The following is a 15,593-nucleotide window of genomic DNA, read 5'->3' on the forward strand; positions in this document are numbered from 1 at the left end:
AGGATTTAAACCTTGATCTGTCTGATTCTAAAGCTCATGCTCTTCCTATGAAACTTTGCTGTTACTATAAAAGGCCGAGTTGGAAGAAGCTTCCAATAACCAAAAAATACTAAGAAATATTACAAAAAAAAAAAATATATATATATATATTTGAGACAGGGTCTCAATCTGTCACCCAAGCTAGAATGTGGTGGTACAATCATGGCTCACTGCAGCCTTGGTCCTTCCACCTCAGCCTCCTGAGTAGCTGGGAATATAGGTGTCTGCCACCACTCCTGACTAACTTTTTGTATTTTTTATAGAGATGAGGTTTCGCCATGTTGTCCAGGCTGGTCTTGAACTCCTGAAATCAAGCAATCTGCCTGCCTTGGCCTCCCAAAGTGCTGGGATTACAGGTGTGAGCCACGATAACTGGTCTACTGAAAAATACTAAGAAATATTTATTAAGCACCTGCTTAATTAAATGTGCCAAGCACTATGCAAGGTGTTGTATTTCTGGGTGCTCCAATGGGCTTGATCCTTAATAGTGCTAGTTAAAAGGGCCTATTGGAACATGAGTCCTGATAATTTAAAGTACCATCCAAAGTCTTTAGTTGCATCGGTTAAGGTAATACCAGGCTGATTTAACAATAGTAAGGTACAGGGAGATCTTATTTGCTTTTCATGCCTTCTTCTAACCTCATAGAGTTAGGGTTCCTAATTATCCTGGCTTTCAGAACCTTCACCTCTCCTAATGCATTTTTCTAGTTTCCTTACTACCTTTTCTTCTTCTTTTTAAAACACTCATCTCTTAAAAAAAAATCTCCATAGAAAGTCATATTTGAGAATTTTTAATTGTCTTTGTTTTCGTGACAGACACAAATGATTATGTACTCCATTATAACTAAATAAGAAAGGCTAGAGAGGGATGAAAGACAAGACAAAGACAGAAATAAGAACAGAGCCAACATTACTTTCTAAACCAAAGATTACTTTTCCAAACAAATTACAGAAAGAATCAGGTATAGACTGACTATATACATAGTGCCCAAAATTGGGATAATGTAATAAATATGAATAGTAACCATGAAATGCCATCATAAACCTCCCATTTGGACTATTATAATACATCTTATTTGGAAAATTCTCCTAGTAAATCATGCAGTGGTTTCCCAATTACAACCCAACAGTGAGCATTTTATGTTATAATTCTGCCCACACACTGGGTGTCCACTGTGCTTAAGGAGCTTTAAGCTTTTAAATTAAAGCTACATATCTGTGTAACAGTTGGAATTGATTTCCTTAGGAAGAATATCTGTCCTTTCAGCCATAGAACTTAGGAGGCCACAACATTTTCACTGATTTTGATACAAGTTCAAATTCTTTAGATATAAAATATCATTAACATAAAACTTACCTTTAGATGTTTCCCAGAATACAAAAGAATCAATTAAAGACAAGCCTTGTTTATAATAAAATGTAGTTAATTCCAGCCAATCGGCATCAAGTGTACTAATGACTGATCCTTTTCTCGTTACTTTCATTGACAGGATGCCTTCCTGATAGGTCCTGGAGGCTGAATCATCATCAAAAACATTGAAGACTGTATACAATTTGTTGTCTGAGGCTAGGCATTCAGAAGGAGAAAAAAGGGGAAAATTATAATTTTATTGATTAAAGATTCTTAATTTTCTCACTAGTCATGAGATAGTCCAAGCACACAAACAAGCACTCAACTTAATTAAACGTCAATATTATATTTGCTTCAGCCTATTTTTTTCAAAGAAATGAGAAATGGATACAGTTGAGGCTATGATGTAGTGTCCTCTAATTCTATTCTCCAGAAATAAGTACTATAATGAAATTGGTGTTTATTATTCTCATGCAAGCTTTTATTCTTTTAATACATCTTTATATACCCACAAATTATATGTAACATTTTACAGTTTGAAAACATTAAAAAATGTATCTTACTGTAGATATGAATTGACTTTTTGTTCAACATGCCTTTAAAAGGTAAATAACCATATAGACCTTATTCATTTATTTTAACTGCTACGTAGAATGCCAATGTTCTCTTCTCCTTTTAGTGGACATATACATTATTTTCAATTTTTTTTGTTATTACAAACTTTATATCTCCTTGGACACGTGTGAGACTGACTCTAGAACAGACATGGAAATGCTGGATCACACCTTCTACTTTACCAGGAATTAGCAAATTCTTAACTTGGGGTCAAAGGATCCACACCTATGGTTGTGTTTTAGGAAGTTTAACATCACCTGTGTGACAGACCAAAGTATCTGGGTTCCATGGATTTCACCAGATACTCAAAAAGGTCTTTTGTGCATTCTCCCATTCTCCCTCCTCTAATTAAAAACCACTGCTACAGAAATGTTATTGAGAACTATATAGTTTAAAAATACAGAGAAAGAGAGGAGTCTAAATGATTGATAATTACTTAAGTACTATATTGGATTTAGAACTTAAAGGACTAGAAATAGACATCTGATTTGCTCAAAGTGAGGGTGGGAACTCATATGGAGTTTAAAGGTAGCAGTGGGTGGAAGATAGTGAATAGCTCTCCTACTATAATTCCAATATCTCTTGCTCACTTTTACGTTTTCATATGGTTTGGCTGTATCCCCACCCAAATCTCATCTTTAACTGTAGTTCCCATAATCCTCACATGTTGTGGGAGGGACCAGGTAGTGATAATTGAATCATGGGGGCAGTTTTTTGCATTCTATTCTAGTGACAGTGAGTTAGTTCTCACGGGATCTGATGGTTTTATAAGGGGCTTCTCCCTTTGCTAGTCTTTTATTCTTCTCGCTCCTGCCACCATGTAAAAAAGGACATGTTTGCTTTCCCTTCTGCTATGACTGCCAGTTTCCCAAGGCCTCTCCAGCCATGCTGGACTGTGAGTCAATTAAACACCTCTTTCTTTTACAAATTACCCAGTCTTGGGTATTTCTTTATTAGCAGCATGAGAACAGACTAATATACATTCTTATAATTTTTACATTGCAGAAAAATCAGGGAAGTTGTTAGCTAGGGAACAGGTAGAAAAGAGGATGATGGTGGTGGTGGTGGAGATGGGTGAGATCCAAGTTGGTAAATGCTCCTAGTTACTTTTTCAGGAGGTGCAGCTTATGTGGCTAAATGAATCTCTGCCATGTATAGGATGCTAAGCACATCAAAACATGACCCAGAAAGCCTGATACCAAGGCACGCTCCTCCAGTGCCAAGACTGATTGAAGTATCAGTTAATAGCAGTTAACATAGAGTTTATTCTGTGCCAGGCACTGGGTGAAGCACTTTGTAGACATTTCTTATTTACTTCCCACAATAACCCAATGAGGAAGTTCCTACTATTACCCTCTTTTTATAAAGAAATTGAGATATCTGATTCCAGAGCATATGTGTAGCCTTTGCTTTTCTCTGATAGTGCTTTTTTTTAAAGCATGCCCACAAAGGTATGAGAAAACTTTGAATGGTCCTAAATGCATAAATAAAATATGCTCAATTTCTTGGGAAAACTTGCTAGCTGGCACAGAAGAATACAACTGTTGTTCAAAGTTATTTTAGAATGCAGGCACTATTGTTATATTAATTGTTTCATCACGATGTGCCAGTTTCATATTCTAGTTGGTGATCAAAGAAAGCCAATTAATTTCAAAGGTGAAAACCATCCATGAAGTGGGAAAGGCCAAAACAAAACTTCTCACACGCTGTTTATTAGTATAAACATAGATCAGAACAGCTTTTTAGACTTAATAGACTCACTTATTTAGTACACATGTACCGCCTCCAATTTACAAGGGAATTTTTTATGACTAGATGGAAACCAGTCTTCAACATAAAGTTTCATTATATGGATGGCATTGCATGTCCTGCCAGATACAAATGTCTAAAAAACTGCCCTGCCTTATTGCTGGCTGTAATAACTTTTAAAAATCATGACAAGTTTACATTAGTTCATTTAGTCATTATAATCTTTAGCCACTTACTTTGCCTCCTATTTCTAAAAAAAAACCTCAAAAGTATATTTTGCTTAAACTATAGTATCTTTTCTTTCAACCAATCATTTCTATTACCTTCTTCCTTTCTTGATTTAGAGGAACTGGGGCTGCCATTTTGTCCCATTTGATATTGTCCACTTTCATGATGAAGTTCTTCTTCAATTCCACTTTCAGATGATTGCCCACTTAATGTCCCTTCATTCCAACTTCTACAGTTTTCATCTAAACCATGTTTTACATGTAGCATTGATTCTATATCTCCATCATGGTTGGTTCCATTGCAGAATTTAGATGGAGAATAATGCTGTGATATGAATCCAACAAATTTCATTCCTCTTTTAGCAGCGACATTAATCTGATATTTAAAAAAAATGGCAGAATAAAATGTAAGCTCTATTTTCATTGATTACTTTATCAATTAACCTTTAGACTTACTGAGGAAATCCACTAGAATATGGAGTAATTTGACCAGTAACAAAAACTCATTCATAAACTAATTAATCACCTGTAAAATAGCACTGCTCCCAAGACCATGCCACACGATCATCATGACCTTCAAACAGAACCAAATATACTTTAAAAATTATGAAAACAGAAATTATTTTTTCTCTGAAGGATCACTGTTTGGGAAGAACTAATAATTCTGTAGCATGATTTTTGCAGACCATTTAACAATGGTGTCTCCAGTTGCAGCAAAATTAATACCTAGTCCAAGAAATCCCTAAAACTAACATTACCAAATACATCTTCATTAATAAACAAGAGATTTATTAATTTAAAAGCAAAAAACATATAGTTTTGTTTATTTGATGGTAACAAAGAAAAATGTTAAAATACTGATTCTAGACAAACATGTAGGTATAAAGCATAAGCCCAATTCATACTACTACTCTTACAAAGCTTTCTGATCAGCTTATATCTTTATTCTATTGTCTCCTATCTGGGCCGAATACATAGGATTAGATTCAATCCTATCAGTTAAAGAATAGGATTCAAATGCATATGCTATAATACCAGGGAAATAATTTTTAAGTTAATGCTTATTTTCACACTCAGCACTTTTCCTACTGACATTCTGTAAGATTTTACTCTTATTTAAATATAACAGCCAAAAACCTAAGGCATGTTCCTCTCTGCTTTTACTTCATTTCTTTGTTCTATTTGTCTTCTTCATGTGTTCAACTGGCAGCTCCTTTGAAGGCAGGGACTATATTTTATCCATCTTTGTATTGCAGTGTTTTGTACTCATAGGTGCTGTATAAGTACTTGTTAAATTAGTTAAACGAAGAAATAGCAATGTCTTTTATAGGCTACTGTTTTAAACATTTAAATTAAATGTTTAAAATGTTACCTGGAAGGAGAGGAGAGAATTATGATGGAGGTTGCAAATGCAAACATTTAGTCAGAATGAAATTGAATGAGAAAAGCCAAGAGGAACTGGGGCAGAACAGAGAGCAATGCCCAGTCAATGGGGATAACTTAATTCACTCAGCTCCAGCTTGTGATGTAATAACCAAGTGAGTTAGAAGGAATGCGGCACACACTGAGTTCCAAATTAAGGTCCTTTTTATTAGCTAGTGACCAAGAGATGGCTAACGCTCAAAGTTCTCTCGGCCCCGAGGAAGGGCTTTGATTTTCCTTTATACCTTGATTTAGGTAGGGGCAGGGAGGGGTACCTAGCTGAAGCGGAATTTTACAGAAGCAGAACAGGCAAGTTAGCTAGTAATCAGCAGGGAGGAGATTCCCAGGATTGTTGGTTGCTAAGGGTATTTCCAAACAATCACCAAGGTGGGGGTTCAAAGAGAGTTATACACAATAGCAGGTGTGCTTGCCAAGCAGGATGCAGTTACATTGGTTATATGGTAGGACAAGCACAGAGTCAGCGTGACAGAAGCACAGCGTCAGTGTGGCCCAGTTATGCACCCAAAGGGGCTGTGGTAGGGAGGGGGAAGCTAGGTTTGCAGCTAAGATGGAGTCAGTTAGGCTAACCCAGGTTAGGTTATTACGGTGAAGCAGGAGAATTCTGAGAAGCGGGAGAGTGTGTGGGTGTGTGGAGCTAGGACAAGGGACTAGGTCTGGTGAAATAGCATTTATTCCCATGAATTAACATGTTGAGATTGTAACCATTTAAAATAACCACAAATTTTCCTTTATATCAGTTATCCTGGGAGAGAAGAAGAAGGAGGGATAGAGATATGGCATTCTGCAGGGAGAAATGGGTGAATTTATTGTCAGTGCTTTCTCTAGGTCTTATTAGTTGATTTCAGTGAAAAGATGCAGAAAAGCTTTTTTCTTTATCTTTTTTTTTTTTCTTGAGAGCCTCACTCTGTCACCAGGCTGGAGTGCAGCTGCGCAATCTTGGCTCACTGCAACCTTTGCCTCCCAAGTTCAAGCAATTCTCCTGCCTCAGCCTCCCGAGTAGCTGGGACTACAGGCATGCGCCACCACGTCCAGCTAATTTTTGTATTTTTGGTAGAGACAGGGTCTCACCATGTCGGCCAGGATGGTCTCGATCTCTTGACCTTGTGATCCACCCACTCTGGCCTACCAAAGTGCTGGGATCATAGGCGTGAGCCACTGCACCTGGCTGCTTTTTTCTGTTACTAGGAAATTTTATCTGGAAAGGTCTGGTAACAAATACAATATTAATTTTTTTTCCATTTTTCAATTGGAGGATTGTTATTTTTAAAATGTTATTTTTAGTTTAAAATTCTGAGAAACCTAATTTTAAAATTAAGAGTGAACAGTGGTATAATGTTAGAACTTAAAAGTTAGCTGTTCAACAACCAACTCTACACAAGGCAGCCACTCAAAAATAATATTTGGCATTCATCTATGGCTCTTGTTCATACCTGGAGCAATGCTCAAATATTTCATGTGCTGTGTTTCCTGAAGCTTTTCTCTTAATGAAATAACCCCGTTACTCGAATTGCTGAAATAACAGTACTTTCCTGTTTAAACAGATCTTTAACTGTGTCCAGGAAGTCAAATTCAAAACAAGGGCTCTGATGGTGATCTATTAAGACTAAATTAGTAGCTACATTTTTGTTTTCAAAAGAAATTTGCTGGAGTGGATTTATTACCAGAAAAAAAATTTCCTAGAATAGTACTAATAAACAATGTGCATACTTTGTTTCCAACTTGAGTCTCAAAGAGTTTTCCTAAAAACCCTTATTGAATAGTGTGACTTTGTACCTAAATGGAAAATAATCATTAGCAACTATAACTGGCTATCCCCAAACCACAGATAATCATAGATACCTGGTATTTCAAAACTTGGAGGCAACAAGAGAAACAAGTGAACATGTTTCACAGTTTCTTACCTGAAAGAAAATGTCTTGGATTATAGCTGTATTTAAATAAAAAGTAAAACTTTATAAATATGCCAGTGCAATGAAAAAAAAAAAAACAGCTTTCACTATAAAATTCCATAAATTCTGAATACAACTTTTTTGTTTTAATCAATATTACATATAGCATTCAACTTTTCAGTTAAGTTTCAATTAAGTTATATGATATAGGTTTTTCTATCTTGGCAGTCAATATAGTTGTCATGTTTAATGCCCGTAAAATAAAATATTCTATTATATTAATCTGCCATTATTTCAAAGTCTTCCAGTTATTGAGAATTTGGACCCTTATTCACTGTTGATTAAATATCTTTGTATAAAAATGATTTTTCCCCTTTTCAATTATTTTCTTAAAATAAATTCCTAAGGATGGAATTACAACATAAAACAGCATTCATGGCCAGGTGTGGTGGCTCACACCTGGAATCGCAGCACTTTGGGAAGCCACGGCAGTAGGATCGCTTGAGCCCAGGAGTTTAAGACCAGCCTGGGAAATACAGACTCCTGTTTTTACAACATAAAAAAATTAGCTGGGTGTGGTGTCACATGCCTGCAATCCCAGTTACCAGGGAGGCTAAGGCAGGAGAATTGCTTGAGTTGGAGGCTTTGAGACTGCAGTGAGCTATGATTTTACAACTGCACTCCAGATTATTTTCTCTAAAAAAAAAAAAAAAAAAAAAAAAGACAAAACAAATCAGGATTTATGATTCTTCTTACTAAATAGATATTCAAGAATATTGCATTAATTTGTTACAATTCCACTTGTATTATGAAGGTGAACTTTTGTTTGTTTTTATTATTGTTATTATCAGAGATAGAGTTTTGCTCTGTCACCCAGGCCGGAGTGCAGTAGCTTGATCACAGCTCAGGCAGGCTCACTTCGGGGCTCAGGTGATCCTCCTGCCTTACCTTCCTGAGTACCTGGTACTACAGGCACATGCCACCAGGTCCAGCTGATTTTTTTTTTTTTCAGTTTTTGTAGAGTTGGAGTCTTGCTATGTTGCCTAGGCTGGTCTTGGAATTCCTAACCTCAAATGGTCCTCCCACCTCGGCCTCCCAAGGTGTTGGGATTACAGGTGTGAGCCACCACACCTGAACTTAACTTTTCTTAAAGCTTTGCTAACACTTGATTTTAATTAAATTTCCCGATTTAACACTGGTGAGTTCTGTTTTTATTTATATTAAACATTATTAGGTTGAACCTGTTACCAAATGTCTTCTAATTATTGATGTTTCTTCCTTTTATATTTGTTGTCCATGGTCTCTGTCTATTTAAGACTGCATATTACTTTCATGGATTTGTATTCCTTTCCTGTGATGTATATTTTGAAAATGAAGCTCCCATAGGACACATCTGTTGCAGATTTCCCTTCGATTCTTCCTTTTTAAGCTTAATTTTCCTGGTACAGTTGTTATATTTATATACTCAAACTCCTTAATGTAGTGATTGTATATATTTACTCTTCATTTTCTTTTTTATATGAAAAATTGCCTCTTTATCTCATCTGAAATGTGGAATTTATTCTCTGCAGAACAATTGTCTACTTTCCCAACAGCATTCATTAAATAATGGTTGTTCCTCCATTTTATTTCATCAGGTTTGTCATTAAACTTTTTGTATTTGTTTAAATTTAGTTCTGGTTGTCCATTTTGTTTCATTGGTCTGTATTTCTGTTTTTTTTTGAGACAGAGTTTCGCTCTTGTTACCCAGGCTGGACTGCAATGGCGCGACCTCGGCTCACCGCAACCTCCGCCTCCTGGGTTCAGGCAATTCTGCTGCCTCAGCCTCCTGAGTAGCTGGGATTACAGGCACGCGCCACCATGCCCAGCTAATTTTTTTTACATTTTTAGTAGAGACGGGATTTCACCATGTTGACCAGGATGGTCTCGATGTCTTGACCTCGTGATCCACCCGCCTCGGCCTCCCAAAGTGCTGTATTTCTGTTTTAAACTCTTTTCAATTTGACACAAGTGCTTCGATATGTGTTAAATTCTGGTAGAAAAGTTACCTGTCAATTTCCTATTCTTTATTTCTCTTTTATCTTTTTTTTATTCTTCCTAACATATTCTATCATATTTTTATTTTTATGTCTTTTTTTTTCATTTTCCTTTTTTTTTTCTTTTTAGGGTAAAAAAGAAAACTGACGAAGAAGAAATGCCAACTGTTTCTCAATAACCCATGAAAAAGTGCATACATTTAGTACCTTTTCTATCAGTTCTTTTGCTGTGTCATTTGTTTGTGCCTCAGAAGTTAGAGGACATTCCTCAATCACAAGCCTTGGGCGTCTTTGTCCACTCGGTGCTGCTGAATTCTTTGGGCTGTAACAGAGGGAATATGTTCATGATTGGAGGCCAATTGCTGCTTTTCAGCTAATATGCCATGTGAAAATGAGTGAGCAACTCAGAAACTAGGTCAAGGTAATTGCTTTTTGTTATTTCAAGCCTGATGGCTATCTTCTTACATAAAAATACCAGAAAAACACAATAACTTCTATTAAGTCAAATTTCCTTAAACTGCTATTAATTTAATTTGTAATTTAGAAAGAAAGAAAAGCTTCAAGTCTGTTGTTTTAATAAAAGTTATAAGAAATAATTTTAGATTGGTGTTATAGCTTATTGAGCAAAAGCACAAGTAAAAATTCTAGTTAAATGCAAATAAATATTGCTCTTTTTCCTTTTTCTTCTTTTCTGATCTTTTTTCTTTGCTTATTCTTGGCCTTGCCAGGATACTGCTAAGTCTATCTGAAGTAATTTTAAAAGCAGAAAAGATAATTCACATGTGGTTGATAAGTTTGTAATTAGGACATGAGCATTACTACTGTCCAAAAATGTCATGTTTGCTTAGTAATGCTTGAACTAGTAAATATTTGATGAGGCTTTATATTTAAGTGAAAGCTGAAGCCTGTACACCCCACCAGATATGTTTAAGTATGCAATTAATTGGTGGGAGACAGTGTCCCTTAAAAACACACCTGGAATTTTTTTTTTTTTTTTGAGACAGTCTTGCCTCGCTCTGTCACTTAGGCTGGAGGGCAGTGGCACCATCTCGGCTCACTGCAACCTCTGCCTCCCGGGTTCAAGTGATTCTCCTGCCTCAGCCTCCCGAGTAGCTGGGATTACAGGTGTGTGCCACCATGCCCAGGTAATTTTTTGTATTTTCAGTAGAGATGGGATTTTACCATGTTAGCTAGAATGGTCTCGATCTCCTGACCTTGTGATCTGTCCCCCTTGGCCTCCCAAAGTTCTGGGATTACAGGTGTGAACACCTGGAATTTTTTTTTTTTTTTTTTGAGACGGAGTTTTGCTTTTGTTACCCAGGCTGGAGTGCAATGGCGCTATCTCGGCTCACCGCAACCTCCGCCTCCTGGGTTCAGGCAATTCTCCTGCCTCAGCCTCCTGAGTAGCTGGGATTATAGGCACGCGCCACCATGCCCAGCTAATTTTTTGTATTTTTAGTAGAAACGGGGTTTCACCTTGTTGACGAGGATGGTCTCGATCTCTTGACCTTGTGATCCACTCGCCTCGGCCTCCCAAAGTGCTGGGATTACAGGCGTGAGCCACCGCGCCCAGCCCACCTGGAATCTTTTAAGGCCCTTTCTTGTTTTTCTTAAAGTTTCCTACTTTCTTGGTTTTCCTCTAATTTCATTTTTTCTTCTCTGCTTAGCCCTCTCATAAAGTGATTGTTGTTGATCCATCACAATAAAGAGAAAACACAGTTTTTCTCTGGTTTTTGAGATGGTTTTAATATACAGTCATGCACTGCATAATGATGTTTCTGTCAACAATGGGCCACATACACAGTGGCAGTCCCATAAGATTAACGTATTTTTACTGTACCTTTTCTATCTTTAGGTATGTTTAGCTATACAAATACTTATTACTATGTTACTATTGCCTATAGTATTCATTCGCAATAGTAACAGACTGTACAGGCTTGTAGTCTCAGAGCAATGGGCTATACCATACAGCCTTGGTGATAGTAGACTGTTCCATCTAGGTTTGTGTAAGTGCACTCTATGATGTCCATACAATGATGAAACAGCCTAAGGACACACTTCTCAGAACGCATCCCTGGCATTGAGTGACATATTAGTTGAAGAGTTATGTCAATAACGGAAAGATGGGAAACCCCATCTCTACTAAAAATACAAAAAATTAGCCAGGTATGATGGTGGGCATCTGTAATCCCAGCTACTCAGGAGGCTGAGGCAGGAGAATCGTTTGAACCCTGGAGGCCGAGGTTGCAGTGAGCTGAGACCGTGCCATTTCACTCCAGCTTGGGCCACCACACCCGGCTAATTTTTTGTATTTTTAGTAGAGACAGGGTTTCACTGTTAATCTAAGATATTTGTCCGGTTATCTTTATTCTTCATTGGAAAGAGTAACAGTATTTTACTATAAAAACCATCAAATTTACAATCTAGGCTGGCAAAAATGGTTGCAGTATTGTTTGGAAAAGTAGCTATTAAAATAAAAAACACTACAATGGTTAGCTTTGAAATTCTATTTTGGGAACAGGGCAGAGGTCTATCCAATTTGTGAGAACTTGTCATAATAGGTCTTTCCGTTATTAAAAGTTTTAGAATGAGCTGGGCACAGTGGCTCATGCCTGTAATCCCAGCATTTTGGGAGGCCGAGGTGGGTGGATCACCTGAGGTCAGGAGTTTGAGACCAGCCTGGCCAACATATTGAAACCCCATCTCTACTAAAAATACAAAAAATTAGCCAGGTATGATGGTGGCCATCTGTAATCCCAGCTACTCAGGAGGCTGAGGCAGGAGAATCGTTTGAACCATGGAGGCCGAGGTTGCAGTGAGCTGAGACCGTGCCATTTCACTCCAGCTTGGGCAACAAGAGTGAAACTCTGTCTTGAAAAAAAAAAAAAGAAACTTTTAGAATGTAGACATAGTTTTTGTTGCCACTATTAAAAAACAACGCAGGACAGTCAGAAAGTTTAGTGAAAGTGGAGCTGGTAGGTCTGGTCAGCTCTTTAGCTTAGTGATACCGGTAGCTCACTCCTACTTCTGCAGCTGCTGAAGTGCCTACAGGAGCTTCCAGGTGCCTTTCCCTTTGTTCATTGACTTCCTCACTTAGCACCCATTTGTCTGCAAGAAGCAAAAATCAATTAGGAGTTTAAGGAAGGAGGTGTAAATTTCCTTGCTCCCATCCAGGTTCCATTGCTGGAAAAGGTGCTTTAAACTAAAACCCCCAATTATCCTTTCTTCTCCGTCACTTGATTCAAAATTTCTTTTTCTTTTAGACAAAGAGAACTGTCACTCTCACCTGCTTCTTTCTTGAGCAGCATGCTTACCTTAATTTCAAGCGTGACAGCACCACTCTATAGAGGTAACTTGCAGGTAGGTGTTTTCGCTGCCCCACAGGTTGTAAAACAGGATGAATAGCCCCAACAATATATCCTTTAAGATAATAGTCTTCCACTTTTGTTACGATATCTAGAATTGAATTTATCTTGATGACTGCTGGGTTTGATGAAGCTGAAATATTAAAAGCAAAGAGAAATTTGCACATTCATAAGATTGAATTATACATTATTTCTACCTATGTGTGATAATACTAATGAGTAGGAAAAGATCTTGGCCAGGTGCAGTGGCACATGCCTGTAATCCCAGCACTTTAGAAGGCCAAGGCAGGAGGATTGTTGAACCCAAGAGTTTGAGACCAGCCTGGGCAACATAGCAGGAACATAGCAGGACCCTGTCTATGAAAACAACAACAACAACAACAAAATCTCCAATGGCTTAATCTCAAATAAAGTTAATTTAACATGTATTTACACTTAAAAAAAATGTTTGAGACAGAATGTCACTCTGTTGCTTAGGCTAGAGTGCACTGGAGCAATCTTGGCTCATTGCAACCTCCACCTCCTAGGTCCAAGCGATTCTCCTGTCTCAGCCTCCCGAGTAGCTGGGATTACAGGCGTGTGCGCCACCACACCCGGCTAATTTTTTGTATTTTTAGTAGAGACAGGGTTTCACTGTATTAGCCAGGATGATCTTGATCTCCTAACCTTATGATCTGCCCTCCTTGGCCTCCCAAAGTGCTAAGGTTACAGGTGTGAGCCTGTATTTATACATTTTTAAAGTCATTTCAGAAAAAGGAAAAGTGACCTTACAAATTAGTAGACATATAATATCACCAATATGTCTAAAGCAGAAATGCAATGTCTTACATGTTTTTTTTTCAGTTAAGGCAGTTTCATTTTTAGGATTTCATTTGAGTAACTATATTTCCATTAATAAATAAATATGGAAGACATACATAGGAGATACAATAATTTGAAAAGCCAGTATTTTTTATGACTGGACAAGAGGAGATGCATACTTTCTTTTCTTTTCCTTTTTTCTTTTTTGAGGGAGGGTCTCACTTCACCCTCCAAGCTGGAGTGCAGTGGCACAATCCTGGCTCACTATAGCCTCCACTTCCCGGGCTCAAGCAATCCTTCCATGTAGCTGGGACTATAGGTGTGTGCCACCGCACCCCGCTAATTTTTGTATATTTTGTAGAGGCGAGGTTTTGTTATGTTGCCCAGGCTGATTTCAAACTCCAGAGCTCAAGCAAGCCTCCTTCCTTGGCTTCCCAAAGTGTTGGGATTTTAGGTGTGAGCCACCGCTCCCAGAAGAGACACATAATTTCTCAAAAATAAAATTTATACCAACCTAATAATTAAAAATGGGAGAAATGGCATTTATTAAACAGTACTTGTCAAGTGCTTTCTTATATATTTCTAATTACTCTTTCAAAAGCACTGTGTTTTAAGTTTATCTGGGAAGCAAAACATATGATTTCTTATGGCACTGATGTAAATGCTTGCATAAAGGTGAATGAAAAAGTAAAGATGTCCAGTAGTTCTCTTTAATAAATAAAAATTCTAAACATAGCAGAAATTTAAATGCAAAATTGATTTGCCATTAAACCATTCCTTTTTTTTTTTACTTCTTATCTATACCAACCCTATTGCCTAGAAGCCGTTAAACCATTCCTTGAAGAAGAGCCAATCTGTAAAAACTGTAGAAAAGCACTATCTGTACAGACTTTAGAATAGGAAAAGGAAAAGAGTATGTTATTTGGGTAAATGTTCTTAATGTTCCAGCAGTATTAGTTTAAATAACAAGTTTATTTTCTACAACAATATTTCTCATTGTGTGAAAAACAATTAAGAATTAATACCTAGAAATAGACCTTTTTTCTTTTTGATTTTAATTTTGATTATCTCTTAAGTAACAAGACATATGAAATTAATTCCAGATACGGGCCTAGTTGGCTGTTGACCTCTGTCAGTGTGATGAGTGGTGCCCAGCAAAGAACTGCTGCTGATTGCCTGAGCACAGGAAAGAGGTTAAGAAGTAGATGAGGAGGAAGGGCCAGAGGAAATTCCCTCCTCCTCTGACATTAGTATCCATTCGATGAAACAGAAATCCACCATCAGTGGGTATTCATGCCAACTTAAAAACTAAAATAACACTCAACAGAAAAGTTACGTAAACCAGGAAGGATCCACTTCCTACAATTTTCACCCTCTTTTGGATTTAAGTTACTATTTTACTTAAAATATATTTTCTTCAACATTATGAATAGGAATGAAAACAAAGAGAATGATCCTGGACTTTGAAGAAACATATGGGCTTCCTTGTAAACAGCCCAGCCCAGCTTGGTGGTGTGGCAATTCTGTGATTCATTTGGTTTTACTCTTTAGTATTTTGACTACCAACTCTAATTTCTAAACAAAGGAACTGAAAAACTATAACAAAATGGAAGTAACTCTTAAGACTGAGGAATGAAACATAACCTAAACTTATTTTTAGAACTATATACTAATCCTAAAAAAATGTAAAGAAAATTGTTTACCACAGGAAGTGGAAATGCCTTAGCGTGATACAAAAGCATCTTCATGGTCTGGCCTCTGCCTATTGATTCAGCTTCCACTCCTGTTAGTCTTTCTCTTACATGCCTTGCTTTGGGATGCTGGAAGGACTTGGAGTTTCTGAACCTGCCACTCTGTTTCATGCCACCAGGCCTTCATTTCCTTCCCTGTTTCCCCAGCTTGAGTTAATAATTCCTTCCTCTGGGCTGCCTATCCTTCTACTAGTGCCCTTATCAGATTGTATCATAGTTATTTGTTTATATATCTTTGCTGTTAGACTGAGAATTCCTTAAGGGAAAGGAACCTACCTTATTCATGTCTTTCTATGTCTAGCATGTTTCTTAGGTCACTATGTGATT

At 37.3% G+C, this 15,593-nt stretch overlaps 1 protein-coding gene across 2 annotated transcripts in view; it reads right to left on the reverse strand.

Moving 5' to 3' along the window:
• RFTN2 (raftlin family member 2) overlaps positions 1 to 15,593 on the reverse strand; it is a 63,640-nt gene that overhangs the window by 33,980 nt on the left and 14,067 nt on the right. For both annotated transcript variants that reach the window (XM_008999146.5, XM_002749600.7), the window contains exons 2-5: positions 12,664 to 12,847; positions 9,557 to 9,671; positions 4,078 to 4,357; positions 1,397 to 1,606 (exon numbers count right to left, since the gene is read on the reverse strand). In XM_008999146.5, the coding sequence (XP_008997394.2) occupies positions 1,397 to 1,606; positions 4,078 to 4,357; positions 9,557 to 9,671; positions 12,664 to 12,847 (789 nt within the window). The remainder of the gene's footprint in view (positions 1 to 1,396; positions 1,607 to 4,077; positions 4,358 to 9,556; positions 9,672 to 12,663; positions 12,848 to 15,593) is intronic.

Source organism: Callithrix jacchus, chromosome 6 (genome assembly GCF_049354715.1).
Source record: "Callithrix jacchus isolate 240 chromosome 6, calJac240_pri, whole genome shotgun sequence".
NCBI classification, from domain to species: Eukaryota; Metazoa; Chordata; class Mammalia; order Primates; family Cebidae; genus Callithrix; species Callithrix jacchus.